General features: G+C 37.2%; 1 protein-coding gene across 11 annotated transcripts in view; it reads right to left on the bottom strand.

Moving 5' to 3' along the window:
* The window catches only part of cadpsa (Ca2+-dependent activator protein for secretion a), a 193,802-nt gene that overhangs the window by 40,131 nt on the left and 136,278 nt on the right, over nt 1–17,393 (bottom strand). For 4 of the 11 annotated variants that reach the window (XM_067432431.1, XM_067432432.1, XM_067432437.1 and 1 more), the window contains exons 16-20: nt 17,326–17,389; nt 17,040–17,163; nt 13,721–13,789; nt 4,264–4,370; nt 607–763 (exon numbers count right to left, since the gene is read on the bottom strand). In XM_067432431.1, coding sequence (XP_067288532.1) covers nt 607–763; nt 4,264–4,370; nt 13,721–13,789; nt 17,040–17,163; nt 17,326–17,389 — 521 coding nt within the window. Of the gene's footprint in view, nt 1–606; nt 764–1,807; nt 1,817–3,935; nt 3,966–4,263; nt 4,371–10,271; nt 10,305–13,720; nt 13,790–17,039; nt 17,164–17,325; nt 17,390–17,393 lie in introns of all 11 variants that reach the window. The other 7 variants (XM_067432436.1, XM_067432439.1, XM_067432440.1 and 4 more) reach the window with 4 other exon arrangements.

Raw genomic sequence — 17,393 nt, 5'->3', positions numbered from 1 at the left:
TAGGAATAAAGGGGAGTGCGGTGCGGACTATAACGACGACTGGATCTGCACCTGAGAGAGTCTTTATGGGCGTGCATTTCCTCTCTCGCTCTAGTCACACGCGCGCGCACCCTACCGGGAGAAGAGCCCGTACGGCCCATACAAGGACCTTCCGCTCTATCGACGTCAAGCCGACCCACACTCGAAAAAAACTCTCCGAAACTTGTGAGAAACCGGAAGGAGTATTTTTAACACAGAAATACTCCATCAAACGTCCAACATTAGTTTTTGAAACTTTGTCTATGTTTAGGATGGGAATCCAAGTCTTTAACAGTGTAAAAAGCTCAGTATGCATGAAATAGCATTTCACCCCCCCTTTAATAATTTATTATTTCACCAAATCTAAAACTTCCACTAAGAAAAAAACGCTCCTAGCAAGAGTATAGCGCTGAAGTTACCCGGATGAGCCAGTGTTATCAGCTTTTACCGGTTGTTATCTGAAAATAACATATCGCTAGATGACGTGCAATTGACCAATCAGAATCAAGTATTTCACAGAGCCGCGTAATAATAAGGGATAACAATATTAAAAGACCTGTCCAAACAAGAGCACCTTAAAATACTTACAGTCAATGCGCAGGAAGTCATTGAGCAGCTGAAAGAGAGGGAAGCTGTCCCAGCTGTCTGGGGGTTGAACCTCCAGTGCCGCATCCATGTCCACGGCATATAGAGACAGAAACGTCTCGGCATGTTCTACCATCAGATCTGACCACCACGCAAATGCCTGCAGCGAGAGAAAGAGGCAACACAAGAGTCATGTAATATAAAGACATTTTGAAGATCAGCCTTTTCTCTTATACTTAAAGGCATGACAGTCCACAGATATATTAAAAAATCTACTAAATCCACACTGGTCTTTAAAGACGCGAAATAATTTTGAGCTTTATGCCTGGCTGTCCAAATATGTAAATGTTCATCATTGTGTCTGTGGCGTGTCATGAGCCTATCTCATGCATTGAAACTCATAGTTAATGTCTAATTCACATATAATGATTTATATTTAAATCCTTATTTACTTCACAATTTGCAGATGTGAATGTTCCCACAAGTCCATGCACAGGAATTTATGCCCTTGTAACAGAAAAATTCCCAGCATGCAGCAGCAGCAGTGATTAGCAGCACAGTCTCAGTAGTTAGTATTATTTATCTGCTCAATTCTGCTTAATCGTGTGAGATTCCTCTGCTGCTGATCCAGCTGTGCTGCTGTGTGTAACACATCTGGCCTGCAGATATGTGCCAAGCGTGTTAGACAAATGGAAGGTTAATGTAAATCATGGTTTCCTCTCCTTTAAAAAAGCATGCTGTTGTCACTGACCACTCAAACAAACCTTTTATACCAGTGTGCTTGACACCAGTATATCGGTTTTGCTTTATTGTAAATCCTCTCCAAAAAAACACAGAGAAGTGCATTTGAAATTCAGTTCAATTTTTGTAGTTAGAGCTGGTAAGTGAAGCTAGCAGACCAAACCAAACTGAAAGACACAGGACAGAGGAGAGTTTGGAGATAATTGGGGTTGTGCAAGGGTGAAAATGAGACCAGTTTCATTTTCATTGAGGTTTTTTGGGGGGGTCTGCTTCCAGAGGTGAAGCACTGTCCCCCTTGCGCTTGTAGAAACACAAGCCACTTGCTCAACGCTCCACGGGGACAGCTGACCAGGGGAAGGATGGGGTGTCCAGGCAGAGAGGGGGAGGAGAAGGTGAAAATCCCTCCATCCATGGTGCAGGGACTGCGACATGCACATGGAGGGGGGCTCTAGTATCTACATACCTCTTTACCCTGTCCAACGTTTCCCAGCCAACAAACAAGTAATGAAAAACAGTGAGAGTTATGTGAGGCTTATTGATTTTGCACTGTATTTGAGTATTTCATGATCATAAATGCTTCAGCGTTAAAGGGCTTTAAATGCAAGTGTAAAAAAGAATATGATCACAAGAAAACAGTTAAAGGGATAGTTCACCCCAAAATGAAAATTTGATGTTTATCTGCTTACCCCCAGGGCATTCAAGATGCAGGTGTGTTTGTTTCTTCAGTTGAACACAAATTAAGATTTTTAACTCCAACCAAGATTTTTATTGCTTGTATAATGCATGTCAATGGGGTGTATTTCTATGACAGTCACTATGAGAATAAAAAAACACACAGACATAAGAATCCATATTAAACCCTGCGGCTTGTGGCGACACATTGATGGTTTAAGAGACAAAACGATCGGTTTCTGCGGGAAACCCAACAGTATGTGTCTTTTTTTTTATACCTCATATCAGACAAATCTCATCTAGTATTCCTCATTAGTGCCTGTGCGGATGGCACGGATCGGACGAATGAGGAGCCTATGTAAATATATATCTATGATCACGCCAGGTTTTTGACATTACTTGACAGAAGTAATGGCATTGGGAATACTAGATGAGATTCATCTGATATGAGGTAAAAAAAGAACACAAATACTGTTGGGTTTCTCACAGAAACCGATCGTTTTGTGTCTTAAGACATCAATGTGTCGCCACGAGCCAAAGGGTTTAATATGGATTAGTATGTCTCTTGTGTGTTTTTACTTGAAATACACCCCATTGACATGCATTATACAAGTAACTGTTGGAGTTTAAAAAATTGTGTTCTACTGAAGAAACAAACACACCTACATCTTGGATGCCCTGGGGTTAAGCAGATAAACATCAAATTTTCCTTTTTGGGTGAACTATCCCTTGAAGAATGACTGATGGTGAATCTTGATCAAAAGGTACCAAATAAATAATATAAATAATGTTTAATAATTACATTTAAAAAGACTGTTTGGTACACATGTAAATATTCTAGGTTTTGGCTCGGGGCAAGTGTCACTGGTGCTTAAAAAAATAAAAAAATAAAAAAAAAAAAATATATATATATATATATATATATATATATATATATATATATATATATATATATATATATTTATTTATTTTTATATATATATATATATATGTCCATTCAATTTACCAGACTTATGCAATTATTTTGTGCATGCATTACTTTGCACATTTAAACATTCAATTTCAGTGACACGATAAATTAATGGAATATGTAAAATACCATTAACAATTCCGTGCATTTTAGTTGGCATTTTATGTAAAAAAAATTGTGTGCTTAAAGGGATAGTTCACCCAAAAAAAGATGAATAATTCTGGTGAGTAAATCATGACTATGCTGTTCCAAACCTGTAGCCATTTCTGTAGGCAGATATTTTGAATAATGTTTGAATGCATAATGTTTTAAGTCCATATAATTACAGTCAGTGTGGTCCCAAACAACATCAGACCCCAATGATTTTCATTTTATATGGAAAAACAAAGTTTTCTTAGGCTCTTTCGGATGAACTATTCACAAAACAAAACAAAACAAGCCTGTTAGAATAACAGACTGAAAATAAATTAAAATGAAGATGAATGAATTTCACATTAAAAAGAACAACTGTATTTTGTCCATTGACCTTGATGCCTTCAAACTGTAATGTATTCAGTCAATGTGACAGTAATTTCAGTTCAGTCAAAATCTATCTATCTATCTATCTATCTATCTATCTATCTATCTATCTATCTATCTATCTATCTATCTATCTATCTATCTATCTATCTATCTATCTATCTATCTATCTATCTATCTATCTATCTATCTATCTATCTATCTATCTATCTATCTATCTATCTATCTATCTGTCTATCTGTCTGTCTGTATCTTAAATATAATAAATAATTACATTTCAATTAACTGAACTGAAATTAAATAAGTCCTGATTTGCTATGCCTAATGCCTCCAGGGTAGGCCAGATCATGAGGCTGGCATGCAAAAGCAGGGTACGGCACTGATGACAGCAAAAAAAATTTGAAAAAAATAAAAATAAAAAATACTGTACCGCCTGACCTCCCGTACTTGTGCGTGTAGCCTGCGGAGCAAATAATTTAAAAACACAAAACACATATATTCTGCTTTTGTATGGAAGAGGACGAAGGCTGCTCTAGTGGAAAGTGCTACCTAAACAGTGCGAGCAGCCATTGAGGAGGATTTTTTGGATTGAACATTTTAGATAGAAAACTTTTTAAGAGTTGTTATTATTCAGAGGTCTTATTATTCCAGCAGCATTGTTTTATTTTCACATAAAACAGTGTGCCTGATGTATTTCTTTTCATGGAGGTGTATTTAAGCATGTTTTGTGTCTAACACGTCCCATCTGGTGCACTCACCTCTGCATGGTGTTCCTCATTCTGCTGGAGCACCTCTATGACCAGCTCGGCCAGACGGAGAGTATCCTCAAGCTTTTTGGCAGGGGTGACTAAGCGTCCTACATTTTCTGAGGCACAAAGGTGCAGATGTTAATATGGACATACAGACAAACACACATGGAAAACATTGGACTTTCCTCAACCTGTCTCATGGCTAAAGTAGATCGCATTTCACAGCAATGTGATTTTTAAACTTAATATGTACTGTTGACAATGCAGAAAAAAATATATATTAACAATGCTGGTGGTTATTTAAAGTATTTCATTTAAATCCTTTAAAGAATGGCACTTCATAAGCATATTTGTTATGAAGGCAAAACTTAAGATGACAATTAAAAGGTAAGAGTTCTGGGTTACATATAAATTTTCATTTGAATTTCATATATGTTCTCTCTGTGGAGAAAAAAAACTGACTTAATGAACCACAAATTAGCTGCTGCATAAATCAACTCCGCTGTCTTAGTTAACGACTTAGCATAATCTTAACACTCTGTCAACACTCAGCTCTGTAGACATGAACCATAATGAGTCAATAAAGAACAATGCAAATATAATGAGTCAAACCAAGGAACTGAGGAAAAAGAAAGGACACAAATGACAACAAATATGTTATAGTCATCATGCATAATGCTCAGCACATGCAGGAATTTCTGTCGTCTCATTTCCTACCTCTCTCCGTCAACACAAGCGGGCAGCACCTCTCTCTTAAACATGTCATACTTAAATGTACCTTTCATTGTTTATTTCAAAGATTTAATATGCTGGTTGACGACAGAGAATTAAGTTCAAACATTAATTTTAAATAACAGTATGAAATTCAGGAAATCATAGTTTAGAACAGAATGTTGTGAAAATGGACACACGTTTAGGGGTCTTTAACATGATGAATATGCACAATTGCTGTTTGTTATGGATGGGATTGGAAAATAAAGAGACATTTATGAGACTATGGTTTATGGATACATGTTTTTATAACGCATAACACTTCAATATTGTCTGAAAGGGGGGTTTAGAATTTTTTTTAGACAACCCAAGTGATTTTTGTTTGTCGGCTGTTGGTTTTGAACAAAGATTTGTTTGTGCTCTGTCGATTTTTGAGCTCTTTGAGCGTTTTATTATTTGACTGTGGTAAGTGTGGCACTTTGATGGAGGGACACAAAGACAGACAAACTAGGAAGCTAAGTCATTTGCTGTGCGACAAATGTCAAAACAATTAACATCATTTTGAAGAGTCACACCCCCTCTCAGTCAACAGTGCTTTTATCACTAAACACAAAGCGCACGCCCCCTGATTGTGAATTAACCCTCTGACCTTTCTTCTAATTGTATCTTAATCATCTTCAGTTCCCCCAATAAGACTGAAGATTTGATGTTTTTTTTAATATTTGTGGCCTTCTAAAGGGTTACTGTCCATGCAAGGACGAAATGTCATGCAGTAGTGCAACATCAGGTACTTCAATAGCAATGGGCAGAATGTATTAGCATTTTCACATTTGGATTATTATGCTTTAAAAACATCCACAGAAAAATGTTGGTGTAGATCATTTGAAATACCTGATTGTACTAATTCAAGATTTTTTCTTTTTTCTTTTTTTTAGAAATGAATGGTTTCTAAACCAATATATGATATACTGTAGTTTGTAGATCAAATATACTTGTTTTTCTGATATTTTTTTAAAGATTTCAAAAACCAACACACAATGACTGTCATGTCGCCATATACCCTCACCTAAAGGATTATTAGGAACACCTATTCAATTTCTCATTAATGCAATTATCTAATCAACATGGCAGTTGCTTCAATGCATTTAGGGGTGTGGTCCTGGTCAAGACAATCTCATGAACTCCAAATTGAATGTCAGAATGGGAAGGAAAGGTGATTTAAGCAATTTTGAGCGTGGCATGGTTGTTGGTGCCAGATCGGGTCGGACTGAGTATTTCATAATCTGCTCAGTCACTGGGATTTTCATGCACAACCATTTCTAGGGTTTACAAAGAATGGTGTGAAAAGGGAAAAACCTCGACCATTAGGCAGTCCTGTGGGCGAAAATGCCTTGTTGATGCTAGAGGTCAGAGGAGAATGGACTAACTGATTCAAGCTGATAGAAGAGCAACTTTGACTGAAATAACCACTCGTTACAACCGAGGTATACAGCAAAGCATTTGTGAAGCCACAACACCCACAACCTTGAGGTGGATTGGCTACAACAGCAGAAGACCCCACCAGGTACCACTCATCTCCACTACAAATAAGAAAAAGAGGCTACAATTTGCACAAGCTCACCAAAATTGGACAGCTGAAGACTGGAAAAATTTTGACTGGTCTGATGAGTCTCGATTTCTTTAGAAACATTCAGATGGTAGAGTCAGAATTTGGCATAAACAGAATGAGAACATGGATCCATCATGCCTTGTTACCACTGTGCAGGCTGGTGGTGGTGGTGTAATATTGTGGGGGGGGATGTTTGCTTGGCACACTTTAGGCCCCTTAGTACCAATTGGGCATCGTTTAAATGCCACGGCCTACCTGAGCATTTTTTCTGACCATGTCCATCCCTTTATGATAACCATGTACACATCCTCTGATGGCTACTTCCAGCAGGATAATGCACCATGTCACAAAGCTTGAATCATTTAAAATTGGTTTCTTGAACATGACAATAAGCTCACTGCACTAAAATAGCCCCCACAGTCAACAGATCTCAACCCAATAGAGCATCTTTGGGATGTGGTGGAACGGGAGCTTCGTGCCATGGATGTGCATCCCAAAAATCCCCATCAACTGCAAGATGCTATCCTATCAATATGGGCCAACATTTCTAAAGAATGCTTTCAGCACCTTGTAGAATCAATGCCACGTAGAATTAAGGCAGCTCTGAAGGCGAAAGGGGGTCAAACACAGTATTAGTATGGTGTTCCTAACAATCCTTTAGGTGAGTGTATTTACTCCAATGGAAAATCAGCAATATGATGTGAACTGAAAAAATATTAACAGTGCATCAACATTGCTATTTGACACATTAGAGATTTTTCTGTAACACTTTACACTTAAGTATTTTTAATATTAGTTAATGCAATTGTAGTCTTATAAATCAAGCAATGAACATGTATACACACTAAAAAAAATCCATAAAAATAGGTCACAATTTACTGTTTCATTGTTAGCATTTGACCTGTTATATATATATATATATATATATATATATATATATATATATATATATATATATATATATATATATATATATATTGCAAGTTCTCCCACCTGGAAATCATAGAGGGGTCTAAAATTGTCATCTTAGGTGCATGTCCACTGTGAGAGACATAATCTAAATTCAAAAAAGCAGAAATCACAATATTTAATTTTTTTAACTATTTATTTGTATGATACAGCTACAAATAAGTATTTGAAAACAAGTCTATCAGCTAAAATTCTGACCCACAGAGACCTGTTAGTCTGGCTTTAAAATGTCCACCTCCACTCCATTTATTATCCTAAATTAGATACACCTGTTGGAGGTCATTAGCTGCATAAAGACACCTGTCCACCCCATACAATCAGTAAGAATGCAACTACTAACATAGCCAAGACCAAAGAGCTGTCAAAAGACACTAGAGACAAAATTGTACACCTCCACTAGGCTGGAAAGGGCTACGGAGAAATTGTCGAGCAGCTCGGTGAAAAAAGGTCCACTGTTGGAGCAATCATTAGAAAATGGAAGAAGCTAAACATGACTGTCAATCTCCCTTGTACTGTGGCTCCATGTAAGATCTTACCTAATGGGGTCTCAATGATTCTAAGAAAGATGAGAAATCAGCCCAGAACTACACGGGAGGAGCTGGTCAATGACCTGAAAAGAGCTGGGGCCACCATTTCCAAGGTTACTGTTGGTAATACACTAAGACGTCATGGTTTGAAATTATGCATGGCATGGAAGGTTCCCCTGCTTAAACCAGCACATGTCCAAGCCCGTCTTAAGTTTGCCAATGACCATTTGGATGATCCAGGGGAATCATGGGAGAAAGTCATGTGGTCAGATAAGACTAAAATATAACTTTTGGTCATAATTCCACTAAACGTGTTGAATGATGAGTACCATCCCAAGAACACCATATCTACTGTGAAGCATGGGGGTGGTAGCATCATGCTTTGGGGGTGTTTTTCTGCACATGGGACAGGGCGACTGAACTGTATTAAGGAGATAATGACCGGGGCCATGTCTTGCGAGATTTTGGGGAACAACCTCCTTCCCTCAGTTAGAGCATTGAAGATGGGTCGAGGCTGGGTCTTCCAACATTTGCCAGCAGCCATATCACCCTGTAGCCCAAGACTGGTTTCCCACTGAAGCTAAGCAGGGCTGAGCCTGGTCAGTACCTGGATGGGAGACCAACTGGGAAAACTAGGTAGCTGCTGGTAGAGGTTTTAGTGAGGCCAGCAGGGGGCGCTCACCCTGTGCTCTGTGTGGGTCCTAAAACCCCAGTATAGTGATGGGACACTGCACTGTCAAAGAACACCGTCTTTCGGATGGGACGTTAAACCGAGGTCCTGACTCTCTGTGGTCGTTAAAAATCCCAGGATGTCCTTCGATAAAGAGTAGGGGTGTAACCCCAGCATCCTGGCCAAATTTGCCCATTGGCCTCTGTCCATCATGGCCTCCTAATAATCCCCATATCCTGATTGGCTTCATCACTCTGTCTCCTCTCCACCAATCAGCTGGTGTGTGGTGAGCGTTCTGGTGCAATATGGCTGCCGTCGCATCATCCAGGTGGGTGCTGCACATTGGTGGTGGATGAGAAGATTCCCCCTTCGATGTAAAGCGCTTTGAGTGCCTAGAAAAGCGCTATATAAATGTAATGAATTATTATTATTATTATTATTATTATTATTATTATTATTATTATTAACATGACAATGACCCGAAGCACACAGCCAGGATAATAAAGGAGTGGCTCTGTAAGAAGCATATCAAGGTTCTGGCGTCTCCAGACCTAAACCCAATAGAGAATCTTTGGAGGGTACCCAAGCTCCGTGTTTCTCAGTGACAGGCCAGAAACCTGACTGATCTAGAGATTGATCTGTGTGGAGGAGTGGGCCAAAATCCCTCCTGCAGTATGTGCAGGGAACGTTTGACCTCTGTAATTGCAAACAAAGAGTACTGTACACCAAATATTAGCATTGATTTTATCAGGTGTTCAAATACTTATTTTCAGCTGTATCGTACAAAAAAAATAGTTTTAAAAAATCATACCTTGTGATTTCTGTATTTTTTTTTATTAGATTATGTCTCTCACAGTGTACATGCACCTACGATGACAATTTCAGACCCCTCCATGATTGCTAAGTGGGAGAACTTGCAAAATAGCAGGGTGTTAAACATACATATTTTAACATTTAACAAGTAATAATGTTATAATTTAATGTTCTTTCAATAAACATGAATTTATATATTATTATATAAATACAATTTAATATTATTGTATAGTAGTGTATAGTAAATAAATAATTAATCTAACAAATGCTGTGGAAAGGCTATTCATATGCTATCTAATGCATTAACTAATGTTAAAGAATTGAATCTTATAGTAAAAGTGTTACATTTTTTTCTTAATCACACATTTGGTGCAGAGAGAGTATAGTACTTTAATCATAAATAATACAGGCAAATAATCTGCTTTATATTATTTGTAGGAACTTTAAGTAAGAATTAAAGGAATACTCACTCTGCATGTTCCATAGACTGGTAATGCATACACCTTTTACCAGCTCATGGAAAATGCATCTTTATTTGGATGCAATATAGACTAAAGGAGACATTGGCATAACCCTGTCACAAGATTCACATGGTTATCTTTTTAATTTCTGCTAATTTTGCCATGCGAATGCTGTAAGTTGGTTATGTTTTGAACTGGGGGGTGGCGGGGGGCTGTTTTAATATGAGTTTAATAGTAAGTCAGACAAAAGATGTCACCTGGATCCTTCTGATCCTTCTGAGATTTATCTACTAAAAAGAAAGAGAAGAAAGGAAGAGGGAAGGACATGGGAGGAAGAAAGGGAAAGAGAAAGGAAAGAAGGAGTCAGCTTTCATTTAGTTTCAGATGTGAGATCTGATGGGGAAGAGGGAGAAAGAAAGAGGCATTTAAAGACAGGACTGTCTAACCCCGAAAGGCCGGTCATTCCACAAGGGATAGCATTTGAGAAATTCTACAAGAGTGGTCGTGTTACGCTGGAAAAACAAACCATTTCAACAGGGGTGTAAAATTACAGAGAAATTATATTTGAGTTCACACATCAGTACTGTAACTGTTACTAAACATAAAACATACATGAGAGAACAAAGAAAGGTTTTCACATTTAACTTTGGTAAGAAAAAAAGGTATTAGGCTTTAATATTAAAGTAGTTAAAGAGAACTATAATTTGTATATCCTCAAATTATCTGAAATTAAATTAATTACCAATTGCTTGAAATGCTATTGGTGACAAGAAAAATCTCTACAAAATCAAGAATAACCACATTAAAAAATGAACTTCTGCTGGCTATTAAAGTTAAAATGATTGACTGGTTTGTTAGGTTGGTGTGATGGACAGAGTTTAGGATCTGTTAGACTTTCATTCAGGAAGAATGCATCAAATATTCAAACAGCACAGACTTTTACAGTAACAATTATTATTTTGCCAATAAAAAAATGCTGTATTCAAATAGAAATAGAATGCTTCTATTCATAGAATCATGGGATGTGTAAGGATTTCCACGAACGTATTAATCAGCACAACGGTTTTTTTTACATCGATAATAAGAAATGTTTGTAGAGCATATTTATATTGATCAAATAATAAAGGTTCCAAACTTTTGAACGGCATTTTAACTGTTTTCAACACTGATAATAATAAGAAATATTTTTAGAGCAGCAAATCAACATACACTCCTGAACAAAATCTTAAGACCAGGGGATGCATTGCAAGTTTTACAGATTTCGCACTTGTGGATCATAACCAGGTTGTAAGTGCTGCTTCAAAATGCCAAAAGAAGAAACAGGAGCAAGAGACAAAAAATAGAGAGTAGGCAATTTATTGAAAACTGCATTTAAACCGAAACAGGCCGTTCATCAGCTGATCAAAAGTTTAAAACCATAGCCATAAAAAGGTAAAATCTGCACAAAATATGGCTTTCATGGCATTGTCCTTCAAGCTGTCATAATGTTGAGATCTCCTGATGGCAAAGGCAAAAAGGCTTTCTCTCTTTGAATGTGTCAGGATTGTTGAGCTGCACAAGCAAGGCCTTTCGCAACGCGCCATCGCTGCTGAGGTTGGACGCAGTAAGACAGTCATGTTACATTTCTTAAAAAATCCTGAGAGTTATGGGACAAAAAAGTCAAGTGGTAGACCCAAAAACATTTTACCTGCACTGAGCCACAGGATCCGACGGGTTGTCCGTGAAGACACAGGTCGATCCTGAACCCAAATTAAGACCCTTACTGATGCTGACTGCAGCCCACAAACCATAAGACGTCATCTGCTAGAGAAGGGCTTCAAGAACAAAAAACGTCTTCAAAGGCCACGTCTCCTCCCACAACACAAACTTGAATTTACAAGGGAGCACCAAACATGGGACATTGAAAAGTGGAAGAAAGTTTTATTCTCTGACGAGAATTTTTTTTAACCTGGACGGTCCTGATGGCTTCAAACGTTACTGGCATGACAAGGAGATCCCACCTGAGATGTTTTCTATGCCGCACAGTGGAGGAGGCTCCATCATGACCTAAGGTGCTTTTTCCTTCAATGGGAAAATGGAGCTTCAGGTTGTGCAGGGGCGTCAAACGGCAACTGGCTATGTGGATCTGTTGCAGCGGGCATCCCTCTTGACCGAGGGCCTCTGTCTGTGCGGTAATGACTGGGTCTTTCAACAGGACAACGAAGGACTTCTTCCAGGAGAATAGCGTTGCTCTTTTGGACCATCCTGCGTGTTCCCCTGATCTAAATCCCATTGAGAACATTTGGGGATGGATGGCAAGGGAAGTGTACAAAAATGGACGTCAGTTCCAGACCGTGGATGCCCTTCATAAAGCCATCTTCACCACATGGAGCAATGGAACACCAGCCCTCCTGGAAACAGTCGCATCAAGCATGCCGAAACAAGTTTTTGAAGTGATCAACAAGAAAAGTGGGGCTACTTACTACTGAGTCCTTTTGTGACACTTTTAGTACTGTTGTGCGTTTATTTTTGGGCTATGATCTTAAACTTTTGATCAGCTGATGAACGGCCTGTTTCAGTTTAAATGCAGTTTTCAATAAATTGCCTACTCTCTATTTTTTGTCTCTTGCTCCTGTTTCTTCTTTTGGCATTTTGAAGCAGCACCTACAACCCGGTTATGATCCACTAGTGCGAAATCTGTAAAACTTGCAATGCATCCCCTGGTTTTGTTCAGGAGTGTATAATAATGATATCCGAAGGATCATGTGACTCTGAAAACTGGAGTAATGGCTGCTGAAAACTCAGCTTTGCATCACAAGAATAAATTGCATTTTTGAGTATATAAAATAGAAAACCGTTATGTATTATTATTTACATTCAACTTTTGAACGGGGGTGTATTCTGTTTTTGTAAGAGGACAAATTTAAACCATGACCTGTAAAAGTACTTTCTACTTTTGACCATTTAATTCAGACTTTAAAGTATTTTTCGCCTTGGAAAATTCAGTATATTCAGTTTTATTAGTAGTTGAGTAAAATGGAAATCCCTGTATAAGTAATAAAGTAAAATTATTCAAGCACTTTACACCCGTGCGTTTACAATCTTGCACCAGAAACATTAGTTTGACCCAAAACTGAAATAATAACAAACCAAATCGTAAACAGAAAAACAGTGAAGACCCACAGTGATAAGCTGCTGGAGTGAATAACAGACAAAAACTTATAGCACTTGTGGTTGAAAACATGAATAGAAATGCAATGACTCCCAAAGCCGCATCAGAATCCCTGTTTTGTTCCTGGATTGAAGATGATTTGCATCTTCACCTTGAACCTGACCAGTACTGTGTAAACCTGGCGCACGTTGATAAAAAGGACAAAAGTGGGGAGGAGTGACTTGCACAAAAGCAAAGTAAAAATGCATTCAAGTCACAAACAGAAAGAATAAGCAGAAAACGGAAAGAACAGCTGCCACGCTGACACAGCTGGACAGGATGGTCTGATCAAAGCGACAGGAAGACCTGTGGCAGAATCACTCAACCTAAGATTCAAGCGAAACACTTAAAGGAAAAGGCAAGCAGACCGCAAGCAAGAAAAGAGGATGGTGTCGGTCAGGGCGTGAGGGAACAACTGTTTGTGAAAGTGCTCGAGAACAGGGAAAAAATGAGAAAAGAAAAATAAGGACGGGTGGCGGAAGTGATGGAGTGGCTCCAGATAAGCAGGGTACTCACGAATGGTTAAATCCATCACTTGTGACGCCAAACAGAAGACAGGATGCTCATACATTTCTCTCTTTTTCCCTATAAAAGAGGATGGGGGCATGCAAGAGCAAGGGGTCAGAGGAGAAAGAGAGAGAAAGAAGCACAACGGCTGCATGTGCACTAAGGGGCTTTTGACCAAATCTAGTTGCATGCAAAGTTGCCTGGCAAGGTTGGTAAAAAGCCTAGCAACTATCAAAATCAGTCAGTCCTGATATGATCTAGATCAATATGCACGAGTCTAGAAGGAAATGCTCTCAAAACTCAGCTAAAACAAGCCAGAAAATTACATAATTTGTGATTAATTGAGTGTTTCTGGACAATTTCTCTTTCATAGGCAGGTCTTTTATCCTTTGGTATGTTACAGCTTTTTTACACCAAGCCTGAATTTTAACTCATTGTATGCACAAAAATTTCTTCACACTATATATTAACGTTTTTTTTTAAAGAAGTCTCTTATGATCAGCATTTTTTTGAACACTGTTAACAGTAATATTGTGAAATATTATTACAATTGAAACTCTTAGAACTTTAACAATTTATAACTCTTTTCTATTTAAATATAATTTATATATGAAATATAATGTTTTCCTGTGATGTATTTTCAGCATCATTACTCCATTCTTAAGTGTTGAATGATCCTTCAGAAATCATAATCATATGCTGATTTGGTGCTCAATTATTCATATTGGTTCTTATTGTTATCAATGAATACTTTTACTGCTTTTACCATTTTTACTGCTTAAAATTTTTGAAGAAACTTTTGTATAATTAAAAATGACTTTATTGTCACTATTGATCAATTTAGTAATGAGTATTGAGTAATGGCTGCTGAAAATTCAGCTTTACCATCACAGGAAAAAAATACTTTAAAAAATATATTTAATAGAAAACATTCTTATTAAATGTTATTACTATTTCACAATATTACTGTTTTTAATCAAATAAATTCATCATTGGTGAGCACAAGAGACTTCTTACTAAACAATATTTTTGACCGGTATGAAGTATTTTTTGGAATGAATCATTTTTGGGAATAAGAAAAATTCAGTTTGGTTAGGTCACTTCTGTTGATTTCTACCATTAGTCTTGCATTTACTCAATCTGAACATTTTGGTCTCTTAGGATGTGTTGCAAACTGTTGGTCAGTTCAGGTTAGTACAAAAGTCACATTCAGTTTAGTGTTCAGCAATCAAAAGGTCAATAGGGAACAACACAGACATCATCTGGCTAACAGATACTAAGGCCTTCTCCTTCAGTATCTGCAGTGCCCAGTCATATTTCTTCATGGACATTGACACTCACTGAAATGTACTTTTCTGCACTTATTTTTCAGATAAAATGTAAGCATTTGTCCAAAAACATAGCTATTATTTGACATCAAAGACCATCTGTGTGTGAGCCATAGTTTTGCTGTCCATGTCCATGAAAGAAACCGTCTCACTTGCAACACACAATGTGTGTTGCCTGAGTGGGCAATCCCAGCTTTGCACTGTATATTGGCTTCTCAAACTGGCCCAACAAGAGAGGGCTCCAAATAAGAAGAAAAGCCAATAAACAAGAGGAAAGCGGAGGAGGAGGGAGCAGAAAAAGAGAAAGAGAAAAAAAGACTAAGACAGCTGGTAAAAAGGCAGTGATTCTGGAATAAACATATGAAGCAGGGGAGCTGGAAAGATGATGAAGAGCTGGAAAGGAAAAATATGTTTGTTGCCGTAAAGCAGTTTTAGACCTAAAAGATAAACCACAGGAAAGAGGCAAACATCCACAGAGGGCAGCGAGAAACCATCGAGCAGAGCAATATGGCACGGAGGCCAGGGTTTGAGAGAGGGAATTGAATGCATTTTTACATATTTCTAGAAACAACTAAAACAAACCTGCACCAATCAAACCTATTCAAAGAGCAAGGGATGGGTCTACTCTAAAAGGAAGGAATGTAATCATATAAACATTTTATTTACAATAAAAAAAGAATAATTAAATAATATTAATATTAATAATAAAGTAAAATAAAATAAACAAATAACAAAAATAACAGATTGATAATAATGCTGGCCAACAAAATAAAAGTTTGTGTTTACATAATATGTGTGTGTATGGTGTATAATTTGTATTATTATATTATTATATATACACACACACACACACACACACACACACACACACACACACACACACACACACACACACACGTATGTATTTATTTAAGAAAATATGTTATATTTATATATACAATATTTATATTCATATAGAAGATACATTATCTATCTATCTATCTATCTCTATCTATCTATCTATCTATCTATCTATCTATCTATCTATCTATCTATCTATCTATCTATCTATCTATCTATATACACACACAAACACATGCAAATATTTATCAAATATATACATGAAGAAGTGTATATTTACACACAGTACCACACATATTATGTAAACACAAACTTTTATGTTGGATGCGATTAACTGATTGCCCAGCACTAATTGATAATAATAATAATTATTATTAATAAAATGTATTTGTATAAAATACATTTGTTTAAAAAAAAGTAAAATTACATACATTATTATTATTATTATTATTATTATTATTATTATTATTATTATTATTATTATTATATTTGAAAATCATCAAAACTGTCATTTACTCTCCATGTATTTCTCAAATAATTCACTATTTATATATGTAGTAAAACACTGAAATACAACCCAAAACAACATTACCACTCTCTGGGTATTCAAACAAACCACATACTACATAAACATTATCCAACCGGATCTCATGGCAATTCATCAGTATTTTACGAGGTGGCTAATTTGTACAAATTTGTATGACTTCACTCCAATTTTGCTAAATCGTACGTATTTGACAAGTTTGTATGATCATATGATTTCGTACGAATGACCTACCCCATAACCTACCAATCACTGCAGGTTTGGACAAATCATACAAATTTGTACGAATTAGCAGTTCGTTGCGAATTAATCATTAAATAGTGTTGAATTATCTCCTGTTTCTCAAAAGAATTAAACCATTTCTGTGTTGTCGTATCACCAACATTCTGTCAACAATACACAGTAGAGATAAGACAACATAAAAAGCCATTATACACACCAACAGTTAACTACTGCTCCATTATAAGCATTCCAAATATTAAAAGAAAGTGGCATTTCGTCCCTGCCTCCATGGAATACAGGTTAGTTCACTGCTACTAAGAGAAGACAATGTCTACTACTATACTATTGAAGAGTGGTGAAAAAACTCTGCTAAACAGGAATATGTGCTTCCTACCTTCCACCTTGGCATATTCTGAGAGACGCTGGTAGTTGATTAAAGCTGCCTGCTCCAGACATTTACGGATCACTGCCTTCACCTCGTCCTGAGGTACAGGTGTCACAATGTCCTTCATTAAGACCTGTAAAACCAAATTAGGAATTCAAGATACGCATTTGCTTCTAAGTCTGTTTTTACTTTGTGTCGTACGCTTTTACGATTCATACACATGATTAAAAATGTGTACACAAACTTTTCATTTATTTTGTGTAAAATGGAGCAGAAGATAAAAATGGCACCACACCCTCTCAAGCAGAGACAGCGTTGCTTTTAAGGCTCCTTCTGGGCGTCCAAACGGAAAGCAATACCTTT

This window comes from Pseudorasbora parva, chromosome 22 (genome assembly GCF_024679245.1).
Source record: "Pseudorasbora parva isolate DD20220531a chromosome 22, ASM2467924v1, whole genome shotgun sequence".
NCBI lineage: Eukaryota > Metazoa > Chordata > Actinopteri > Cypriniformes > Gobionidae > Pseudorasbora > Pseudorasbora parva.
The sequence above is the reverse complement of the archived record's forward strand: the minus strand, read 5'-3'. Positions and strand labels throughout refer to the sequence as shown.